Source organism: Limanda limanda, chromosome 15, assembly GCF_963576545.1.
Source record: "Limanda limanda chromosome 15, fLimLim1.1, whole genome shotgun sequence".
Classification (NCBI taxonomy): Eukaryota; Metazoa; Chordata; class Actinopteri; order Pleuronectiformes; family Pleuronectidae; genus Limanda; species Limanda limanda.
In genome coordinates this window covers 23,504,466-23,527,677 of record NC_083650.1, presented here as the reverse complement: position 1 = coordinate 23,527,677, position 23,212 = coordinate 23,504,466, and the positions used below count along the sequence as shown (strand labels likewise).

The window sequence follows — 23,212 nt, the reverse complement described above, 5'->3', positions numbered from 1 at the left end:
TTTATACAATGTCAAATAGATATTTATAACCACATCTGGTGGTCTTAAAGATATGTTGTATTAACTATATTAACAAACAAAAAAAAGCTTGTGATATCAACTTATTATTGATGTGTGCATTGACATGTCGTACCTCCAATGGCAATGAGGCGATCGCCCCTCTGCAGATCTGCCGTGGATGCAGGAGAGTTAGGTGTGACCGTCTCAATGCTGACGTGGACTGCGTCCCCTTCAGTGGCAGGAACATGCCTGAAGGTCATCCCCACGCTGCCACATAGCCCCTTGAAAACCTCCGTCTGATGGAAACAGGTGATAAGACAAAATCTGAGCAATAAACACTAGCATTTGTAATAGAGGTTATAGTCAACATATGCATCTATTTCAATAAGGCATCCACCAAAGAGGCTATGTTTTCCTCTGCATTTGATCTGGGTCACAATTTGTGAAATTGTCATTGATTCACAATTGTAAATCATGGGTCTTGATGAGAAAAATCTGAGATGTTTACGGGACTGATATTTATGAGTCTATGCAATTTCGTGAAAAATGTCTTGCAATGTTAAAGAAAATGAAAAAATATATATACTCCTGGGTCCGACCCCTGATCTAGAGCTGCACCAAACAAACAACCAAATAAAGTCAGACAGTGTTGATTATCAAACAGAAACCTTCTTTTAAACCAGTTTTTTAAAACATCTTTCAATATTAATGGATAACCCTGGTTTTTAATCATACATATTGATTTGGAAGAATTTTTAATATACTGTGTTTGAAACAACATTATGAAAAAAAAGGGTGGAAAGTATGAAATACTATATTGATGAACAACCTTATTAGATCACAGAATTAAATTGTACTTAGAAGGGAAATGATAATGTATGACTTATACTTATGGCTACTTTTTGCAGTATAAGAGTAGGAAACTTAATTTTGTAAATCAGGGTATTGTCACATATATTTGGTGAATAAAGTTGTGGTGTTTGTTAATACTGTATTTGTATAATGCACCTGTGGTGTGGGCGGCTATCAGGAGGAGCAGTGTATCATAGCATCAGTAATGGTTCTCCTTTACCCTAATCTCAGTAAAGTGAGCTCCATTCCAGAACATACAGTTTGCATCCATTTTATGTACAATGCATTTTGGTGAGTAGCACTGAATGAAAACATATCATGTTTACAAGACAAAAGGTAAATAAATAACCAATAGTTCACTGTTTATATTTTAAATGCTGAACGTCTATAACTCACAGGCACTGAATTTTTTTGGTCTAGATGCAAAAGAATGAAGAAAAAAGCTGTATGCTGACAAATGCTTCAACAGCTTCACTGACATCTGCCTCCAGCACTTTAAAGGGAGACTCAAACTGAGAGTGGCAATTCTGTAGGAGAGGAGAGAGCTGCAATTAAACCTCCACCCCCGGCTGCCTTAATAACAGCCACTGCACACAGTCCAAGTCACATATCCCACAACACACCTGTTGTGATGCGGAGGTGACCTGCTTCATGCCTGACAGGCCGTTAGTCAAATGACTGTATACTATAGCGACATTTGCAACTCCTATGCTGATGATCATCTGGGTTTGTGTTCCATGTGATTTCAGCAGTGATTGGTGGAGACTGTCAGCGTCCCGGAGACCTATGGTGGAATATTTCCAGGTACAGGGAAACAGCTAAATGAGGTGGAGGAGAAGATAGTACGAGTGTCCTGATTCAACAGAGAGAGAAGAGGGGCAGACGTGATGTGGGTTGACGGAGATGAATGACTGTAATTTCCCTTGCTGTCATTTGTAACAGGTTCTGGTAGAAGGGCAGTGATTGAGTTAGGGCTGGCCTCCAATAAACAGATGATCTATACAAGATGGAAAAGCTGGATCATTATCATAACTGACAACCAAATTGCTAAAGAACCTGCTCTCCTCCATTTGTTGGCAAGTTTCAAACACATAAATGTTAACAAGGAATGTTTTACTATAGTGCTTCCAGTCCTTCAGATTAATGCATCATGATTCTTAAGTAAAGGTAAGTTAGGTCTTTCCCTCGGAAGAACTATTTATAGCTATTTAAAAATAAGAGAAATCTTTAAATACAAGAAAATTGGTAAGAGTGAAGAGTTTTATTAAATCCCTCATATTTGCCAATCTGTTATGAGTAGGTCTTTCAACACAGTGACTAGACACATTTTTTAAAGACTTGTTAAAGCGAATACTCTTTTCTTAGTAAGAGCCTCTTATTCAGCATTGATGTATGTTTGTGTATATATGTGTGTGCACGTTTCTGATATAGTTTACCTTTGGGGACAAAATCAGACTAAAAACCAGGGTACGGGGGAAAGCTTGTCTAACTGGGGAAAAAGCAGATGTTTTGATCAAGTGTAAAGTGTCAATAAAGTGTTTTTGATTAAGTTTAGGGTTAGAGAAATAGTATTTATGGTTAGAATAAGTCATTCAGAAATTAATGTAAAATCTATTTAAAGTCCCCAAAGGTGACCTATGACAACGTGTGTGTGTGTGTGTGTGTGTGTGTGTGTGTGTGTGTGTGTGTGTGTAAGTGTGTGTGTGTGTGTGTGTCTGACTTTAATCTGATCAGGCCATGTTACAGCTCTTCCATGAAGGCTAACGACGTTGCAGAGAAAGGCACGTTGCTGTAGGGAGAATGTAGACTCTAAAGGCCCATTCGGCTTCACATCACACAATGACCATTAGTTAGTGAGCAGCTCGGCTCTGTGGGAAAACGCTCTGAGACCTAAAGTTGTTAACAATAGCACATGTATCCACAATACGCAACTGACAGTCCAGTCCATCTCTGATCTGATCACAGTTATGTGGCCACACAGACATTAAAAATGAAATAATTTTCATAGTTTAAAAGGGACTCTTACCTTTGTTGCATTTTTACACTTTTTTTGGATAAGGTTAAATTGGTATTAATAAGGTAATGACACTCTAAAATGCAAGACAGACCCACCAGGAGTAAAAACAAACAATTATTTCACTCTCATAATATTTAGTGAAAACTTCAACCAATAAAATTCTTCGGACCGAAGGACCTTATTGGCCGACAGACCTGTCTGTTTGCTGCATGGACATGCAGGTTTTCCGTCTGCTTCTTGTGGCGCATTCAGGCCCGTCATCATATGTGAATGTAAATGTATATAACTTACCGAATCCATTGCTTTGGTAAACAAAAACTCACGTGCGTGCGCGGAGGCAGTAATTGTAAGTCTGCTTGTAAATAAAGTTTCTTCAAAAAAACACCGCGGATGGGAACGAGGGGGTGGGGCATTGGAGGAAGGCAGGATGATTTGAATGTGCTGTAATTCTCAAATGCAACAAAGGTAAGAGTCCCTTTAATAGAAAGTTTTAATATAAATACTTTATTTCTGATGGTTGAGGGGAAATTCTCAGCTTTAAAGAGTTGAGTAGTGAAGAGTTTAGCATTATTAAAGACTATAGTAAAAAAAAAAAACATTTGCCATACTGTCATTAAAATTATAGATAGGAAGAATTTTTGCATTCTATTTTCAATGACATGGAGGAATTAAAAAATATGCTACTGTTGTTAAACAAAGTGCCTGATGGTGAGGTCTAGTTTTTTATGCAGACATTTGGCAGCTGATGCCAGTAATGAGTGGGGGGGAAGAGCGGTTGTCCTCTGACCAGAAGGTCAACGGTTTCAATCCCAGTCTTCCCCATTCTGCATGCCGAAGTGTCCTTGGGCAAGATGCTGAAGCCCAAAACTGGCCCTTCTCATAGAGAAAGGTGTTGCACATACAGCAGATGCTCTGTATGAATGTGTGTGGATGGGTGAATATCAAAAGCTGTACTGTGTAAAGTGCTTTGAGTACAGACCATTTACTTACGATTCACACAGAGACATTCAGGACAGTGATATTTCAGGTTAAAAAACACTGAAAGGTGCAGAGCATCACAAATTGAAGGAGCTCTGTAGCTGTGTGTGTACAGCTGTACCACTGTGCAGCCATTGTGCCTTCAATAGATTTACAAAGGAGGTCATACGAGTTTATTCTGCTGAAGTGCAAATAGCTGCAATCTACCTTTTACACACACTTACAGCACCAATATATGCACAGTCACAGACCCTCATATGCACCTAATTATGTAGCACAGCACACAAAACTCCAGTGATAAGACCACTGCTCTGCAGCAGCAGATCTAAAGATGGAGGCGTCTACTTCCAGGGTACGCACTTAGTTGTGCAATTATTACACACTTGCCCAAGCCAGAATAGAGCATAAGAAATATAGTTGTATCCAATTGTACAGAATTACACCACTTAGGAATATTCTCTGTAAAAAGAACCTTGGTTTTCTATACATACTTTTGGACATCATTTCTATTAGAAAAACCAGCTTAAATCTAGGACAGTTCTGCTCTCAGAAACATTCAACACATTGTAAAAGACTTCATCATTTTAATAGGTTTCATACACGGCAACATCATAATCGCTCCAGAATTAAAGAGCCCACTAGAGTCAAACTGGATGTGAGCCAGTGAAACACTTCTCAAACCAGAATACAGTTGTTTGTTTGAATTGTCTCTAACGGTAAGTATTTGCTAAACGAAATGCAGGAGTGGATGAAACACTCCTCTCACTACAGCTATTGTTTATTATGACACTTCAATAAAACATTTAATGAATATAAATCCTTTCTCCAACGACTTGTTGGGTGCTGTTTGGTGTTTCTCTAAATGTGAAGTTTAATTGTCGCGCAGTGCAGCTTTCTCTTGGGGCCTGAGCAGCAGTGGCTTCACTAACCTTGTTAACATCGACTAAGACAACAAGCAGCTCTCGGCTCCTTTTTCTCTGAGCAGTCGACAAACAAAGAACATAGCAAGCCCAAACTGGCCAGATGTAAATGGAGCAATTTACCATCTATTTCAGCAGAGCCAGCCTCACTTTTATCTGCACTGCCACGGAGAACAAGGGAAAGGTTAATATGTCGCTCCAGGACACACATCCAGACAAGTTCTCTTTTGATCCCAGGAAACAAACAAGCAGTGTGATAAAAGACCTCTGTTACACCTTTTCATACACTCAGACATATCAAGGGCTTGCTCCCACAAAAAGAGTCACCACCTCACAAAACTAAACCTAATGCTTTTTTGTCATATATGCAAAATTCAGTCACTCCTCAAAACTCCTCAGCAGTTTACACTTTTTATCTGTCCATCTAATGTTACATTTTCTTGTGAATGTGGATTGATCCCGATATAAAATGAGTAGGTGTGTTGGAATAAGAAGAAATTAGGAGTGACAGTCTGTAAAATGTTCACTAGGGTGATATTGTATATTTTTCAGACGTATACCAACAATAGCTGATGCATCCAACTTCTCTGTTGCTCCATTGTTGTCCAAAAACATATTTCCAACACATCAGCACTGGATGACATGTTATATTTTGACCCAATCCACCGGCCAGAAATAATTACAACAGCACAAACATGTGGACTAATACTCAACTAAATATAGTCCCTTACAAATCCTGTTCAACAAACATTCGCTAAAAACCTGCTGAGACAAGCTATTTTAGGAAATTACTGAGCCTTTGTAACATGGAATTTATTTATTGTATTGAATACAATTTTCATGAGATTTTCTGACGATAAAGACAAATTCATAACTTTTAAAAACTCATGATGGCATGATGTCTACGGCCATACCTGCCAGAGTCTTGGCTCTATGAGACATTTATTGTTTTGGCGTGTAAGACCCAACTCAAACTGACACTGGTATTTATTGATGATTCCACCCAAAGGTAAAAGCATAAAACATGCACTGTGTATCCAGATGGACAAAGCATCTTCAATTTCTGCCACCATCCAGAAATGAAGCCATAATATCAAATAATATTTGAATATTTGAATAAAACAATATTCAAAACGCTACCATCTGAAGTATTTTGGAGTCTATGCAGTTGCAATCGGAGAAGGGAGTCATGGTATCGCCAATATACATGCTTAACCAATCCCAAAGTCAATCGTGACATTGAATCCAGTTTTAATAGCATCAAATAACTATGTCATGTCGTCCTTTTTTATATACAGTCTTGAGGATGAATGCAGAATGAAATGTAAGACTGATACCTGAACAGTAAATTATTAAAGACAGTTATATTTACTATTAAACAACAGACTATTGTTCTCATTTGACTATTAACAGATTTTAAGGCATTTGAAGCAGTACATGTTGATTGCTGGTAGAAAACTGTTGCCCATAGATGCACTGTGTGAATGTGTGTGTGAATGGGTGAAAGATGTAATGTAAAGCGCTTTTTGTGGTCATCAAGCTCAATAAAATTCAGACCATTTACCATTTATGTAAAATGTTTTATACTAGACACCATTGAATAAGTTATGAGGAGATTATGAGTACTAATACAGGTCTGCAGGGAGAGGTGGCTGGCTGCGGGTTGGCCTGAAACCCTGGTTTGATGGATATCTTGGACAGAGCAGCGTCTGCTGTTGCTTGGCTGAACATCCCTCTGTTCTGCAGCAGGTCTGGGAGGGTGCGTGTGAGACGGAGAGGTGAGGGTTGAACAAATCCTTTTCCTTGTCACTGCGCTGCTTGGTAATTTAATCTAATACCACATGTCAGATCGATTTGTGTATGGTTATAGGGTACAAGTCGCTGCGAGGCAAGTGCGCCGCAATTCCCTGCCACATCCAATTAGTAGCCCCGGTGGTGATGGGGGTGGAGCGGGCTAAGGGGTGGTGTGCACGGCCAGTGACTGCCTGGGTGTTTACGTAGGTACTTATTAGGCGGGTTAACAGTGACGCATATTGTGTGCTACATGTTCTGAGACACAATATCACAGACGCGTGTTGAATTACAGTATGAAATCTGCATTGGAGCATTTCCATTCTATTTAGTACGCTATCCCAGAGCAGTGTTGTTAAGACATCAACTGAATGTTTCCATGGAATATGATGTTATCACAACAGTGTTTGGCTCAATCTCCTCTTGATACGTTCAACTGAACTAATTAGTTTACTTCCAAAAGTCACTGCTCTTGCCAAAGGGAGGCAATAAACATTAATTGAAAAATTGTAAATATAGTAAGAGCTAGAGAATATAATATGAAATGATACATAAATTTGTATTGAAGATGTGTTGAAAATGGTAAAAGAAGTCATAAAAACAATATCCTTCATTGGATAGATGGTCCTGTATCCGACCATAACTTATAAAAACTGACTTCCAAGCTGCTTCACGGTGTGATTGTGTAGCTGTGCGGAGGTCAGACAAGAGCCAGGCTCTGTCCTACTTTCTCTAGCTCTCTTCTGTTTCCATTAGCTAACACTTTTAAAAGCTAATTTATGTTAAACATCAGATATGGACATCTGTTTTTAAACAATTTGCATCTCCCTTGTCTCTATAACAGCAAGCTTTAAACCACACCCGTGAGCAGGACGCAAATCATTCACTCTTTAGCCTTTCATAATGTTGTTTATTGGGGAGGAACAGAAAATAAAAATAAAAGTTCCTTGCATTACCATGTGGTTGGAATGGGCTGAACCGTACTATTTTCAAAGAAAACAGATCAAGATGATATGTTACTATTCCTTGTGAAGGTAGTTAAAGTACTGTTGTGATTTGATGAAAAGTTTAAAAGAGGAATTTCCACTGGTTATTACCATCCACTACCATTGGTTGTCAGGTAGGGCTACTGATCTACTGCAGAGTTAGAGGACATACTAGTGTCACAATATTCTGTTAAAGATAATTACTCTGATATGAATATTGATATCATGTTTTTAATACACATGATAAAGCTGAGGAGAGACAAGAGGTCAAATAAACAAAAATAAGAATTTGACTGGTGTTATTATTATTATTTTTTGCAAACATTCTGTTAACTCTGCGATAATTTAGCAATCACATTATTTGGGCTTTGAAGATCATGTGGTAAAAATCTGATCTTGTGGAAACTAATCTGTACAGACAGATACAGGTAAATTCACGACTCTTTTAGAAAAACAATAGATACTATTTTTATTAAATGTTTTTGAAATATTGAATAATGATTATAAATACAGATTTTTTTTGGGGGTAATTGAACAATCAACAGCTCGTTGTTGGGTTTTACTGCATTTAGGCTCTATTGATAAATGATAAATAAGAAACCTGCTAAAAGAACAGATTTTGACCTAGATTTTTATCTGGACAATTACAACCATTGGTCATTGTTGCACTTCACTGTCTCTTTTAAAGAAGCAGGAAACTCACCTACATGGAATAGGTTGGTTTTAAGTCAGTGTGAAGCCATCCGTGAATGACACTATCACAACTCACAGATGTTCCTTTCTTCATTTACGATTAATATGTTTGTCACATACGCTGACCACAGACCAACTGTAAACCAATGTCAATATATAAAAGATTACGATCTGGACCCACACACAGAATAATGGGGCAGATATTCTCACGACCTAATTCAACACAATCACGTACAATTAAGCAGTGGATGACGCGTCTTTCTTGGGCAAAACCACCATGGAGTTTAGCTTCACACTTGTTTACCGTGTGGCTTTATCTGAATTTTCAAGCTGCCTTTTTTTTTTTCATCATGGCGAGCAGGTTTCAAAAGCGTTAAGAACAAAGGAGTTGTTATGGAGACATGGACCAACAAAAAAGGTGCCCAGCCTAATTTGCACTTGTATCGACAGCAGCGGTGGTTCGGTCGCCCACACACTCCCTTTCTGTAGCACTGTCATTGTCCTGCCATTGAAAAATAATGATCTGTCATGACTGTTACATCATTCCAGTTCATTAAATGACAACTACATTCTGAAGAACTAGCACTGGTTCAGAAAGGGAAGAAGACACCATTTCCCTCGTTATCAATTTGGCATTTCAGTTCTTTGAACACCAGTGCTCGTCTGTCATGCACGCACTCGGCGTATCTCCCTCCCCACCAGCTGCTTTAGATGCTGGGATTGCCAAAGTGTCTTTTTGCTGTCTGGTGACTTTAAGAAACGATGTGACCACTTGACCACAAGACATTTACTTATCATTCATTTAACATTTGCACGGTTTCACACCTAATTCCAGCCTGTACGTAAACAGGCTACCAGTTATTAGCGTCTGATCTCAGCCGGCCCTTTGATCTCCTATTCGAAACACAACTATAACAAATAGCCGATTCGCACGTCATTCCACTCCTAGTCTGGAAGGAAGAGAGCAACAAAAATAAATGCTTTCATTACATTTGGCTCTGCTGCTGCCCAATACGTCGGATATAATGTCATTTTTGTTAAGCAGAAGTAGAAACCGCAAATATACTCTGTGGTTACCATCACTCTGAATAAAACTGACACAGACGAAGAAAAACAGACAGGCCTACGTCATGTCAGTTGTCAGATCCTTGTAGATGGAAAGAAAGGCCATTCAGAGTAATTTTATAAATTTAAGAGTCTGTATTATCTCAGCTTTACTCAAAGATAAGAGGGAGTTAATAAACCAACATCAACTTGTTGCCTACGCTGCCGGATGTGATCCGAGCAACATCATCACAAAGAGAAACCACAAGCATATCTAAATCTTTGCAACACCGAAATATTGATGTTTTTGGACCTGATCATCTCCCATTTATTTTTTAGCAATAATTTGTGGAAATTACAGACTGGTCATTTTAAAAGAGCAATGTTTAGAGGTTAATAGTCAGTACATGTTATTCTATTCCTGTTTAATGTCATGGTTGTGACATGAATGTACCTCATACGCTTCAAAATACACATAACAGGGACCATATTCAGAGAGCAGATTTATTTTGATACATTATTTACAGATAGTGGGCAACATTGGAATTTGATAGCTTCATTGATCGAGACTTTATTACAAATCAGCATTATTTGGAGTTGTGAGAACCAATTTTGACACTCAGCAGCGGCAGGTCATGTCTGTTCTATTGAGTGAACCAAGTCTACAGAATTTGAAAAAAAACATTTCAAATGAAAATAGCAAGAAATCTGTAATAAAGCCTTTGCTCCGTCTGTCATGCACATAGCGGCCTGTGTATTGAGTTTCCCCTGAAGTGAATTGATCAGTGGAAGAAGCGATTAGAAACAAACAGCTTGTAGGACCAACCTCTCATGCCTTTAATCTGCTTTCCGCCACACGGACAGCGGTTGTCAAACAGAATTAGAACGGGCCACAGCGAGGCGGAAGCAGATGATGAATGCGTCACTCGCTCCGAGTCAATGTGTGCGTTACGGAAAAATGACAACGGTGATATGCTCCCTTTGCTGCTGTTCGATTTTGACGACAAACAAGAGTGATCACACTGTGTAGTTTGCATATTTAAAGACAGACACAATCATACATTTAAAGTGTCAGGAGACATGTGTTTTGACTGAGAGTCATGTTTACCATCTCCAAGGTAAGGTATTGTAAAGAGATCATTACAACACCCAGCCCGCGTTCTTTATAAAATGTATCTTTGTCAATTAGCAGTTTATTAATTATTTCCCTGAAATCATTCTACACTGTAAAAAATATGTTGCTATAAGGCTGCAAATACTAGGATCGATTATTTCACCCATATTCTCCACTCCCCAAAAATTCAGATTGGAAAGTGAAGCGGTGGTCTGTGTGGTGCTTCAGATGACTCATTGTTACATAGTGTGTGTGTGTGTGTGTGTGTGTGTGTGTGTGTGTGTGTGTGTGTGTGTGTGTGTGTGTGTCTGTGTGTCTGTGTGTCTGTGTGTGTTTGTCTGTGTGTGTGTCACATGTGCTTGTGTGTTTGTGTGCATGCACGAGTGTGTTGTCTCATCAACCAACTGTCTTTCATCGGGTCCGGGTCTGATTAAAGACACAAAGACACCCTGAGTGGAACATCAAACAATCACTGTGATGGGGAGGGTTGTGTACGTGTCTATGAGTTTGTGTAGGGGGTGCGTCACAGACGCTGAAATCACCTGCATAAAATTCCCTGTTCACCCTCTTCAAGCCTGATGACTGGTGTGGCTCTGCGTGTGCGTGTGTGCGTGCGTGTGCGTGTGTGTGTGTGTGCGAAGTGAGGAATAAGAAATAGTGGCCTGGCTGATCTTGGGTACCAGCTGTGGACCAGACTCTCGTATGTTTTCATTACATGACTGAACAAAAACACCACAAAACTCTGTCCTGAGGCATAGTGTGCAAAACACTGCATTGTATTCTCAGAATGCTCATAGTATTCAATAAAATATGCAACACTTCGGTTTTACTGTAACTTAAATTAGTTTAGATTATAAGTGAAATGTACACAATTTGGTGACTTGAATATAAACACTGTGGAGGATACAGAACAGAGTAAACTAATAAATTCATATTTTTAACAATCTCAAATATTTCTTCTTTTCATAATGTGCAAGTACGTATCTCCATTTTGTGCTACTACATACTTCCACTCTGATACATTTCAGAGGGAACCTTTTTTTTTCTAATCTATTAGCTGACAGCCTGAATTACTTTTAAAATTAATATGAATTCCTCGTTCTCTTTCATGCTATGGTTCTTCAAAAGCATTATGAAATTATAACTGTTGTAAATGGCAAAGATTACACCTGCAAAAAGTTATTGTTGCCTTTTTACCTATGGGACATTCCAGCGTGAAATATTCCCAGCTGCTGAAAGTTAAGCTTTGGCCGACTCTAAGAAAAGTTTGCAGTTTGAAGAAGGTGGAATCGGAACGGGACAGACGTGTGTACTCACTGATGCCTGACCACACATTCTCGGCAGTATCACAGGTATTTCTGGTGCTGGTATCAGAAAGTCTCTACCTAAAATTCAGGTACAACTTAGCATGATACATTTGCTCTTCTTTAAGGTTAAAAGAAAGGTTAAAAGACAAAATCAACAAGACTGCAGCAGACTGGGGACCAGCAAGCTCGAGACACTTGAAGATTCTGTCCACTCACTGTTTGTGACGCCCCAAAGAGTCTATTGACGGTTCATTACCATTTAAATTAAAGATTAAGAAACTCATTCTCTCTAGTAGCTACTTCAATAGGAATTGTTTCACTGGTTCCCCACAATTTTTATCATATTACCTAATGACAGCTATAATTGTTTTAATAGTTCTTCAAATTGAAACTGGGCCAGTGCAGTTGTAAAATACAAAACAAGTTGTAAAATATAAAACTAATAAAATACAAATACATGTTTGCAAATAAATGAATGAACTCCATTTTAAATGAATGAACGTTAAAGAAATTATAATCTAATTTAATTAGGTTTACTTGAAGTCAGGGGCGGGGCCAGGATACACAGTGTGTTTGAATAGGGGACCATTTTCAGAATATATTCATTGATATCTGGCTTTGCTCAGAGCTAACAGTAAAGAAGGCCCCTGATTTAGAAAAGGGTTAAAAGTGACAAGAGCAGTAAGAAACTCATCAAACTGAAACATGTTAATCAGATGTTTAAGACCTGAAGGGAAATGAGTGGCTGTTAAATTGTTCTAAGCCTAAACTTATGTGTGATGAGAAGCCGGACATATTTTGTCTAATCTGACCTCTAATAACAGATGTTCCATGTTCACTGATAATAAATTACAGTGGCTTCAAGTCTGGGAAACTGGATCATTTTGGGCCCTGGGCCACGACCCTGACCACACACACACAACATCCAGTGGAACACAGCCGTATGACTGACACACACACACACACACACACACATCTTTTTACACAAGACAAAACCACCCACAAGTGTAACCACCTTTACACAACAAGGCATGGAGCTGTAGTGTTTGTGCACACAGACACACAAACACACATATTGAAAGTCCCTTCGGTCAAGCTGTCAGCAAGCATCAGCTCTCAGTGCAGACGATGGAATTGACTGGGCAGATGTGCAAACACGCCTGACAGATCCCCACCCCCGCCCCCAACCCTCAACACACCATAAACGAGTAATAAAAAAACAAAAACAGCCGCCCAGCCTCACACTGCAATCACACTGGCTTTCATTTACCCCATTGTGCAGATGCGTGGACCAATGGGACGCAGCATTACTTCTTTCTCTGTACAATAAGAATCCATTCAGAACTACTAGGTTTTATTTTCACCTCAAAACCCAAAATACACAAGGTCCAGACTAGAAATGTATGAGTACTGATAATATAATCTCAAACATTTATTCTTAAAAATACAGACATTTCACATAATGTCCACATTGACGCCTATACTTGTACGAATCTCTAATATCAGAAATAATCCACAGTACTTAAATGATTTGGTATTTTCAGGGCTGAAACTAGCATTTTTAATTACACCTTCAAATCACTTGTTTTGTTTTTCGCAATTCATAACTATTCAAAGGGTGTTTGGTATCAAGTGATATGAATGAGCATGAATGCTGAAATAACCTGCAAACCTGTAAATGGCAAATATTTTGTAATTTGCTAAATTAATGAAATAATAAAATAATTAACTGCCAACAACTTCACCCCAAATACAAAACAAAGCTCCACTGACGAACATTTAAGGCAGCATTGGTATGATTAGTGTGTGACCGAAGAGCTACTGTTCATAACACTGCTGGCAAAGCAATGACGATGACAAAACCAGAGCTGGATAAAGTCAAACATATCAGCAGCAGTTAATAACACGTAAGGTGGAGAATTAATATTTGTCAACTGAAAACAACACAGAGCAGCAGATTGCCTGTGAATAGCTCATTAAAAACAAGCCAGTGTCTCCCAGGCCCATTCATAACTGGTATTGTGACTCTCCATTGTGTGTGCAAGCAGAAACTAAACAGTGATATGCAGCTGGAAGATAGAAATTTGAACCAAGCCCTGAAAGCCATGTTGAAAACAGTCCAGGGACCCCTCCTGATGAGAGCGGCTCCCCCCTTGGGAATAAAGACACATGGTGCAGTGAGAAGCAGCAGCAAGTGGCTCACACTGGTTAAAATGAGAGGATGTTCAAATGGCATGAAAAGCATTAACATACACGAGACAAGCTGCTGTTATCATAAGGGAGCCAAGGGAAGCTCATATCTTGCAATCATCAGGGGAGAAGTCGATGGCGAATTGACCTTTACCAGATGCTATAGCCTTTAATCCTGACTACGGAGTCCTGCTGGGGACATGCAGACTGGGGAGGTCTGATAAATAAGGCTCAAATGCCACTGTGAATCTGCATCTCTATGCCTATATTAACTAAAAAGGGAAACAAGTGCTTTGAAGTGGGTCCACTTGGAGGGGGCTGTGCGGATGGCTGCACTGGTCAAGTGTTGGGGTGGATCAGTTCACACATTCATTACTTATTGGATTGCTGGCTGCACCTCTAACTGACCATGGTGTTCAATCAGTCCTGGAGGAAGGTCTGCAAATGTGTTTGTGTCACATGTGCAAGTCGACAATATGTTGTCGATAAATGCTGTTTGCTGTTGCACATATTCTAGCACTTTATTGGCATTTATTTAAGACTGTAACAAATGCACTAAGGGCATGTCTGCATTCGATGTCGATAAAAGACATGAGAAAATGCAGTCTAAAAATTAAACTTAACCAAATTCAATATTTTCATTGATTTAAAAAAAAAAAAAAAAAGTTACAAAACCGTTTTTTTTTAAGTGTCATTACCTTTCCATCTGGCTGTGCTGCACATTTCTCTTCCTGTGCACTCATTATATTTCACAGGATCCTGCACAACAGCAAGAGCCAGTGGCTTGCTGGGATAAGATGGTTTTACCAGGACAATGAGACAACATGGAAAAGCAAGCAGATCTCATGAAACATGATCTGTAACGTTACTGCTGATTTAAACAGAGTCCATGATATAAATATTGTCTAATCTTTTAACATCTCATCAATATTGTATTCAGATTTTAATTTGAAATTGTTCTTTTAATATTGTTCTATTGTGTTATAAATAGAAAGTGTTCATCCAACATCCTGCTTATGTGAGTTTTCTCTATTTTATGTGTTGACATTTTGACATGTCTATGCTTGATCTCATGTATCTGATTCATTCGTTCATTTTATATATTTATTCTTTTCATAAATGCCATTATATACTCCAGTGATGTTCGGAAAGGAAGAAACGCACCATCGTACATTGTAAAGTCTCAGTTGATTTCCAACAACTTCAATTCACACACTAAATTTTCTTGAGTCTGCGAATAAAACTGAATCATTGAATGATCTTTTTTATTACAGTACAATAACCTGCTGCTTCTGAAGGAGAGAAATAACATGAAGATAATGTGCTTAGAGCTAAACTAAAGACTTGATGTTTCACTGCCACCTGCTGGTGGAGGACTCAAATCGTCCAAAGACATTAAACACAACATCAGGAAACAGTACAGGGCAATTACTGCTCAACAGAATCTGAGCCACTGTAAATGTCATTTAGAAGTGTGTGGCAGGAACAGCCGCAGCAGAGCCAGTCATTAGGCATGACATTTCACTCTAAAACGGTCATTATTCACATCCAAACAAGCCTGATGTGATAACAGTAATATCTCGAAATTGCGGCAATTAAAAAAGGTTTGCCGAAGGGTCCTGAACATTTTCTAGCCTCTCAAAATGTCAGCGATAGGAAATCTCATCAGTGCTAGGAAGATGAAAATAAGCTTTCATTAATGTGTCAATAAGACCCAGGAGGTAGCTTCACTAGAGGACGGGCCTTTTTCAGCAGGGCCACGGTTTAATGTTTTCCTTTCATTGAAAATTTTGGGTTTAGGGATATCTTAATTTTTTCATTAATAAATTCCATCTACTGTTAAACATATTTAATCTAATTCTCTGTCATCATCCTCTATTTGTTTTATCTTCCGCTGTGTCTCACAGATCACTCTAACTCTCTAAGATACTCCCAAACCAAACAATACTCTGTATATTGTAACTACAATAAAGGTTATCCTCGATAAATATGAAAGCAGATTCAATATTTTGCCAATTGCAACAATAATTTCAGCCTAGTAACAATATAATGGGTTACAGGTATATTAAATAATTTAATATGGGATGTGACAGTAATTCTGTTTTTGTGTTTGAAAATTTAATTGTATTGTGTGTGATCATGCAGTTAGAAGTTATATTAATAAGAAATAGAGTTTGGGGTCAGACTTGTTACCTATTATAAAACAATATCACTAGTTAGTCTGTCTGCACATTTTGGCTCAATATCAGTTTTATATCAGTCCTCACTTAAACGCCACAAAATTCATATCACTTGACTGTTGTTCAAGATTGCTTGAATAATAGTTTGTCTCCTATGCACGGAAACAGTTGAATCACTGTAAAATGCAGAATACAACTGCTCAACAACTGTAAGAAGAGGCAACAGGGTCAGACCCATCAGCAATTTATGAAAAGATAGGAGCCTGACGAATCAGAAAGTTGTGAGCAGTTGTGTGTATCTTCCTGATGCGTGCGTCTACGTGGGCAGACATCTCAGTTTCTGCCCATCTATACTAAAATGCAGTTTTAAAGATTTCAAACTAAAACATTACCAGCAGGGTTTCCAGCTTTCTCTGTTTTAACAGTTCTAAAACTCCATAGAAAAGACTGCAATGCTGGTTACCATGGAAACCAGTAACTCATTAACACACTTCAACACGTATTGATGTGAGCAAACACTCATAACCTTTCATTGACTTCCATAATTATAAGAAATGCGGGCTGGGGAAAATGTTATCACACAGATTTGCAGGAGGACAGGACACATTTTGACGTGTTTTCTAGGTTCGAGATTGGGATTTCTATTGTGTTTTACAATACAATGGGATGCAACAACCAAAATGTTGCCTCAAGCCACCTGCATTTGTGCTGTCTTCATTTTAATCAACACACCTTACCAGAAAGTAGATACCAGTGATTTGTAACAACCTAATTTAACTGAATTTCTTTGTAATTGTACATGCTTTACATAGTAAATAAAATATGACAAGATACCTTTTAGTTTTCTCCCTCTTAAGGCATGATGCATTGCCTTAGTAAACCAGAGGAGGGAGGATTTAGTTTAGAAGTTAAAAAAGAGGGAAACCCACCTGTTTGATGGAGCTGCGAGTCTTCTCCTTCCACTGGTGGCTGCTCAGCTCCAGAGTACAGTGGACATAGGTTTCTCTATCATAGGAGCCCAAGATGAACAGTCTGCAGGGTCATGACGAAAGACACATTAGAACTACATGAACTAGAGGTGTGAGATTCACAATGTAACAAAATCTTGTAAGCCTGAAAAAATGTCTCTCAATCAGGCACATGCCCAGTTATAACATCCCAATTGACCAATAAAAAGTTCTCTCAAAGCGGGGACACTTTTGATATAAAAATTTTAAAAAGCATCATATGGCACATAAGAGCATTTCAAGGGACTTTGAGGGGGCCCTGGCAAAATGGACTTGCTAGGGGGCCTTATATTGAACTGAATGGTTCAAAAGATCCTCTATGATCAAAATGATGTGTACACACAAAGATAATACAGTAAACACACACATTTAAGCTTTGGCAGAAAGCTAGTGGCATGTGTCCATGTTAGGTGATTTCTGATCACTGTGACCGTCATTGAATTTAAAGGGGTTCTTATAAAACTGTCATTGCTGTGGAGCAATCACAATTCATAAACATTAGGATCAACTTCTTAGGTTGTCCAATCTGACCGAATCACAACCACACGTGCCCTTTTAAATTGTTTGTTCATTCATTTAATGATCTTCCAAGTATACTGTGAACACTGCTGTGATAATGCCTGGTTTTCTCTGAACACAAAGAGATGCAGTAGTTCCTCTTACAGTGGAGATGGATTTCTTCTCACCATGTCAGAGAACAAAGAACAACCTTTCGGAGTAAGTCGTCATTTCAGAAATTACTTTGTTTTGGGTCATTTTTACTATAGATACTTTCAGAAAATCGTGAACGTTTAACTCATGAGTTCCCACATGAAAAATTTAAACTATTCAAAACTCAGACATATCCAATTCTATATAATGTATCACTCTCTTCCATTTTCCACCACTGAAAATGGTTGTGTACTTTTTTGGGGGGTGAATGCTGCCCCCTACTGTGCTGAGGAGATAAATGCATGAGGCTACTTTCCTACCGTAACACTGACGAGCAGATATAGTTATCTTATACTCACTGAAACTATGCGTAACTAAACATTTCAGGAATAACATGACCAGCATGGCCATGTTGAGATGCATGTTGTCAAAGAATAAGTTTTAACTGCTTTCCTCTCAGATTCCACAGAAAATGTTAAATGGGTGGACAGATCCCTCTGCTGGACACTTTCAGCACAGAACACCTGCTATCTGTAACACAGCAAACGTCTAACTAGCAGTTTTAAAGAAGTGATCCTGTGAAACGATCTAGTTTAATATTTAAATTAGTAGGACTGGGAGAGCAGCCTCCAAACCTGCCTGTATAGAACAAGGTGATGAAAGAGGGAAGAGGAGAGACTATGATTATAATGGGCAGGACATGAATTATTCATCGATGAGCCTGATCTGATCATCTTGTGGTCTACCCACATCAAAGCATGGTTCAAAACACACACAACCGGTCTCTAAGGCAACAAAGGATAGACCTCTCTACCGGGACGACCCTGTGCTAATTGATTCGACTCATTGGCCAATTAAAATTTAAACATAGCCAGCTTTGGACAAAGAGGGAGGATATTTGTCTCAGAAAGAGGAGACTGCAGAGAAGGAGAGTGCACCTTCCATTGTGAAGGAGCTTTATACTGTAGATGCTAAAGGGGTTGAAGATGTTATGTAATAGCAGCTGCCAGAGTCACAGAGGAGATGAGAAACAGTTCAAGTTAAGGTTAATATTTCCAACACGATCAGTGTTTCCTTCAGATTCAATTTGCATATTCGTGGCCAGTTCTATTAGATACTGCTTATTTATAAGCACTAGTTTTATCTTAGTAAAATACTAATGCAGTGCCTGTTGCAAAATGGAAGTTTGAAAAGGATTGTGTTAATGCTCTGGAGCTGCTTCTGAATTATTCCTTGTCATTATTACTCCTCAAACAGTTCTACAATATGCTGTCACTTTTTTTTTTTGTATGCTGGAAGTTTATGTTGCAGAGTGAAGTTAGAAAACAATTTGTTCATCCTACCTGGTTTATCCGATTTAATCCTAATAGTCAATGCTTTTCATAAAATAAAACTGAATTTACTTCATAACAGCAATCCCCACAATGTTCATATAAAGCATTGTGACATCTCACTAATGTAAAGTCCAGAGTACTGTTTGTCTCTTTATTCAATTTGTATTAATATTAAATGTATCGTGGGTCCAAATCCCACCGCATTTGACACTGCACTTCCCTGGGGCATTTGGAAAATGTGTCAAGTGTGAAGCTGTTTAGATGAACGGTTTGTGAGGCACAAGGTTGCAACAGCTGAACAAAAACTATGTTCTTTGTTTGAGCAGTAAAATCAAATATAAGCTACTTTGCAAAGAACAACTATATAAGCAAAAGTTAAATAGTCAGTTTGTATAGATGGAAGTGAAAGGTCTAAGTGGCGAAGCTGATCACAATGAACAGATGAAAAATATGTACAAAGGGCCATTTTAAGGAAGTCCTACAGTGGCACTGGAAGGAAAGTTTAACTAAGCCTCCAAAAGGAACAAAGAAAACCAGCCCCCCAAACCCCACAACAAAGATACACAAGAGATCCACAATGTGTTGGATGTTTTATCCAACACATTCTTTGACATACACACTATAAAAGTCAACTAGTGTGTCTCAAAAATGGAGGACGTTAAATGGCCGAGCTGGGTCAAACCAGAGAGCTTGCAGTCACAGGGCCTGTGGCCACAGCAGTGGACAAGATAAGATAGCTTTAAGCTGACAGGAAAGGACACTTAACATTTACATCAATAAAATACAGCACTGAAGTCAGTAAGATTGAATAACCTAATGACCTGCATAACTGACATTAGCCATAGTGAGTTAGGAAAAATGTGAATTAATTATCAGCCTCTTATGCCTTAAACACACACCCAACAAGTCACTGGGGCTTGTGCCACAGAGGAGCAATTAAGTTCTAATATTCACCAAACGAGAGAAAACAAATTCAGACTTTCATGAAGTCAATCAAATATTTGGTAAATGTAGTTTGCGCAGCACATATTACATTAAAACATTTATTCTCACGAAGTTTTCATTTATTTGAACAAATGTAAAGACTTTTTAGAACATTTGGACTTCATTTGGAGTTGAAACAATTTGTGAATCCATTTGTGAGAACTACTTGATCTTGCAAATTGTGGCATTCATAATTTACCACACTGCAATGAAGCCAAGGTTCATCACCTACTGCAAAATGAGTTGCAAAAATAAGGAATTCTCAGTGACTTGCTGGTGAGTCCTTACAAAATGTGATGAGGTTTTCAATTGTGTTCCATACTTCTGATAATCTGGATCACAAAATAAGCAAAAACTGTACCTGTTGACTAGGACACAATTTAATGTCATTAGGTTTAGAAGGTTACGAGTCATTCATGACATATAAACTTGATAAGTTCCTAGAGGCAGCTGTTGCATGCATAGTGAAGCTAAAAATACATAATTTATAGCAAATGATGACAAATGAGTTTGAGTTAATCTATATAAACTGTAGATCATCACTTCACTTATCATATGGGATCATATTCAATCGCTTATCTATATTGTATATTGTTTGAAGGTTGCATATTGTTTGAAGGGGCTTGAGACGATCAGCTGGGTGAGAGGCTGGCATCATTTAATAGGGAATAATTTTCTGATCAGTGAAAACTTAAGATTATCTCTGTTATTTGCAGTGAAGTCTTGGACACGTGGACGGAATGTTTTGGGACTTGATCTTAAGTCTGATCAGCTCCAAAAGTAAATAATCTGAAGATACAATCTGATGTCATAGTCACACAAATACCTTGCTTGATAAAAAATCAATCACAAAACTTTGAATTCAGGATTTAAAGTGTTTCACCTGCTACATTCAATGAGGGTGACTTTGAGTCTGCCTTCCCCCAGCTTGCTCTCCTGCACCAACAGGTCCAAATCACAGGCTGAACCCAGCGAAGGCTGCACTTGGAACGGGAAGAAGGGCTTGTATCTGGAGAAAGGAAAACAGGAAACATCCAAACTCAGTTTTAATTGAGGACCTTTGCTGATGCTAATCTTCTGACAGTGCCAAAGTTATGCAGCCAAACCTAAACAAACAGACTATTACATGACAGAAATACACATAGGTTCAGTGTGTAGAATTTAGACATCTAGTGGTGATGTGTCAAGTTGCAGCTGAATACCCTCTCACCTTCCAACACGAAAGAGCACCTGCGGCAGTTGTTATAACAAATCAGAAGGTGTCTAGTTTGTCTGGTTTGGACGACTAAAACATGGAGGCCTCCGTAGAGAGGAGCCACTCCTGATGTTAATGTAAAGTATCTAAATATAAAGGATTCATTTTAGGGTAAAGAAAACAACTATAAGTACAATTTAGATGAAACACTAGTGAAAACATCACTAGGATTATTTAATATTTTATATCTGCCAGTGGATCCCTTTTACCCAAATCTTCCAGTGTACCTTTAAAGAATACTGTTGACAAAACAAGAGATAGTCAGATCAGAACCTGTCCTCCAGCTTTAACAGGAATGAACTGACGCATGGTGTGAAGAACGTAACCAGAAGTAGTCAGAGCCGCGGTCAGTGCCATGACTTCTCTTGGGTGTGGTGCTCGGAGAAGTGACTCCTTGAGAACTGCAGCAAGGAGTCTTCATAAAAACAATCATTGTAATGTTAAAGCACGAGAGCACACACCCGTCCTTTTCTATTTTGGGCTCCTGGTGTTATTAGCCTGAGGCTCCAGCTGCTCTAAATAGTGGAGTATGTTCAGACAAGTCTCACACTTTACTGATGAAACAGTCACTTGCGTACAGTTCCAAGTGACAGTCAGGATTTGGTGAACGGACAATTTACACAATGAGGTTCAGGAAAACTGTAGCTTGAACAGTGTTGAAGTTTTGTTTAGGGAGTAGCCTTCATGTCCATAACCTGACAAACAATACTTATTCCAATAATAATGACTATGATAATCAAGCTCAGAAAGATAATGATACCAACTAATTGTATATTATCAATATCCCACCAGGAACAAAACGTGAAGAATTAATAAGACAATGTCAATGAGTTCACTAATAAAAAGCCAGAATTGTGGTTTGTTAGCACTGGACTTTGCCTTTCTGAAAATAATCCATCAATTAATTTACTATTTACTATTACAATATGCATTTATTACTACTTATTTTTCTGATGTTCTCCATTACACTTGGCATCTATAGCAATTCTATCCGTCCTGTGAGAAGGATCCCTCACATGTGTGTCTCTGAGGTTTCTAAGTTCTCTTTACCCTGTTCAAAGTTTTTTTTGTAGTTTTTCTTTATTCTTGTTGAGTTAAGGACAGATGATGTCACACTGTGTTCAAGCCCTATGAGACAAACTGTGATTTGTGAATGTGGGCTATACAAACTAATTTGATTGATTAATTGATTTTACTCCTTAGAAGAAGGAGCTGCTAAATGGTCACACAGTCTTAATAAAATCCCAGTGAACCGGAAAAAAGCTAAACAGAATAGACCCTAAGGGATAAAACAAAATGATTAAAAATTATTTAAATGAGGGCCATTAAAAAGTGACTTCTTAGCTTGGTGGTGGTTTTGGGCTCATTGAAAATAGATTCTTTGTGATTATCTTTTCACTGGAAGTAAAGGATGTAAAAGACATTCACACATTACAAAAGAGCTGTAAATTGACCATGACAGTCAGGTACAAGTACACAATAACAGTTAGTCCCTTATAGGAAGTGGACTGGATATTAGGCATGTGTGTGAGCTTTAGGAGCACAGACTGCTGATGTGATTCATGCCTTCGTCCTACTGAAATCGGTCTCCTTCTTTCATTCTGTCCTCCGATCTTCTTGACAGCCGCTCACATGATCCACACGAGGAATCCGAAATAAAGAAGACCAGTGTGGATGTTGAAGTTCTTTGGATGAGCGGTTGTCTCAAATTATTAAAAAAAGAAACATTAAATGATATGCGGTTAGGCTTGGGACGACACATCCACCTAAATGACATCATCGATTACAGCTGCACGTCGCAAAGATGGCTGTGACTGCTCAAAGCAAGCTGCAGCTTCAAAACCTCTGGAGTGTGTGTGTATTTTAGGCCTAAGCTCTGCAAATTGGAAATGGCTTATCCCAGCAGTAC

The 23,212-nt window shown here is 38.5% G+C and overlaps 1 protein-coding gene across 1 annotated transcript in view; it reads right to left on the bottom strand.

Annotated features, from left to right (window-relative positions):
- pdzd8 (PDZ domain containing 8) overlaps nt 1-23,212 on the bottom strand; it is a 41,911-nt gene that overhangs the window by 5,338 nt on the left and 13,361 nt on the right. The window contains exons 2-4 of the mRNA XM_061087135.1: nt 20,932-21,057; nt 17,002-17,104; nt 134-296 (exon numbers count right to left, since the gene is read on the bottom strand). Coding sequence (XP_060943118.1) covers nt 134-296; nt 17,002-17,104; nt 20,932-21,057 — 392 coding nt within the window. The remainder of the gene's footprint in view (nt 1-133; nt 297-17,001; nt 17,105-20,931; nt 21,058-23,212) is intronic.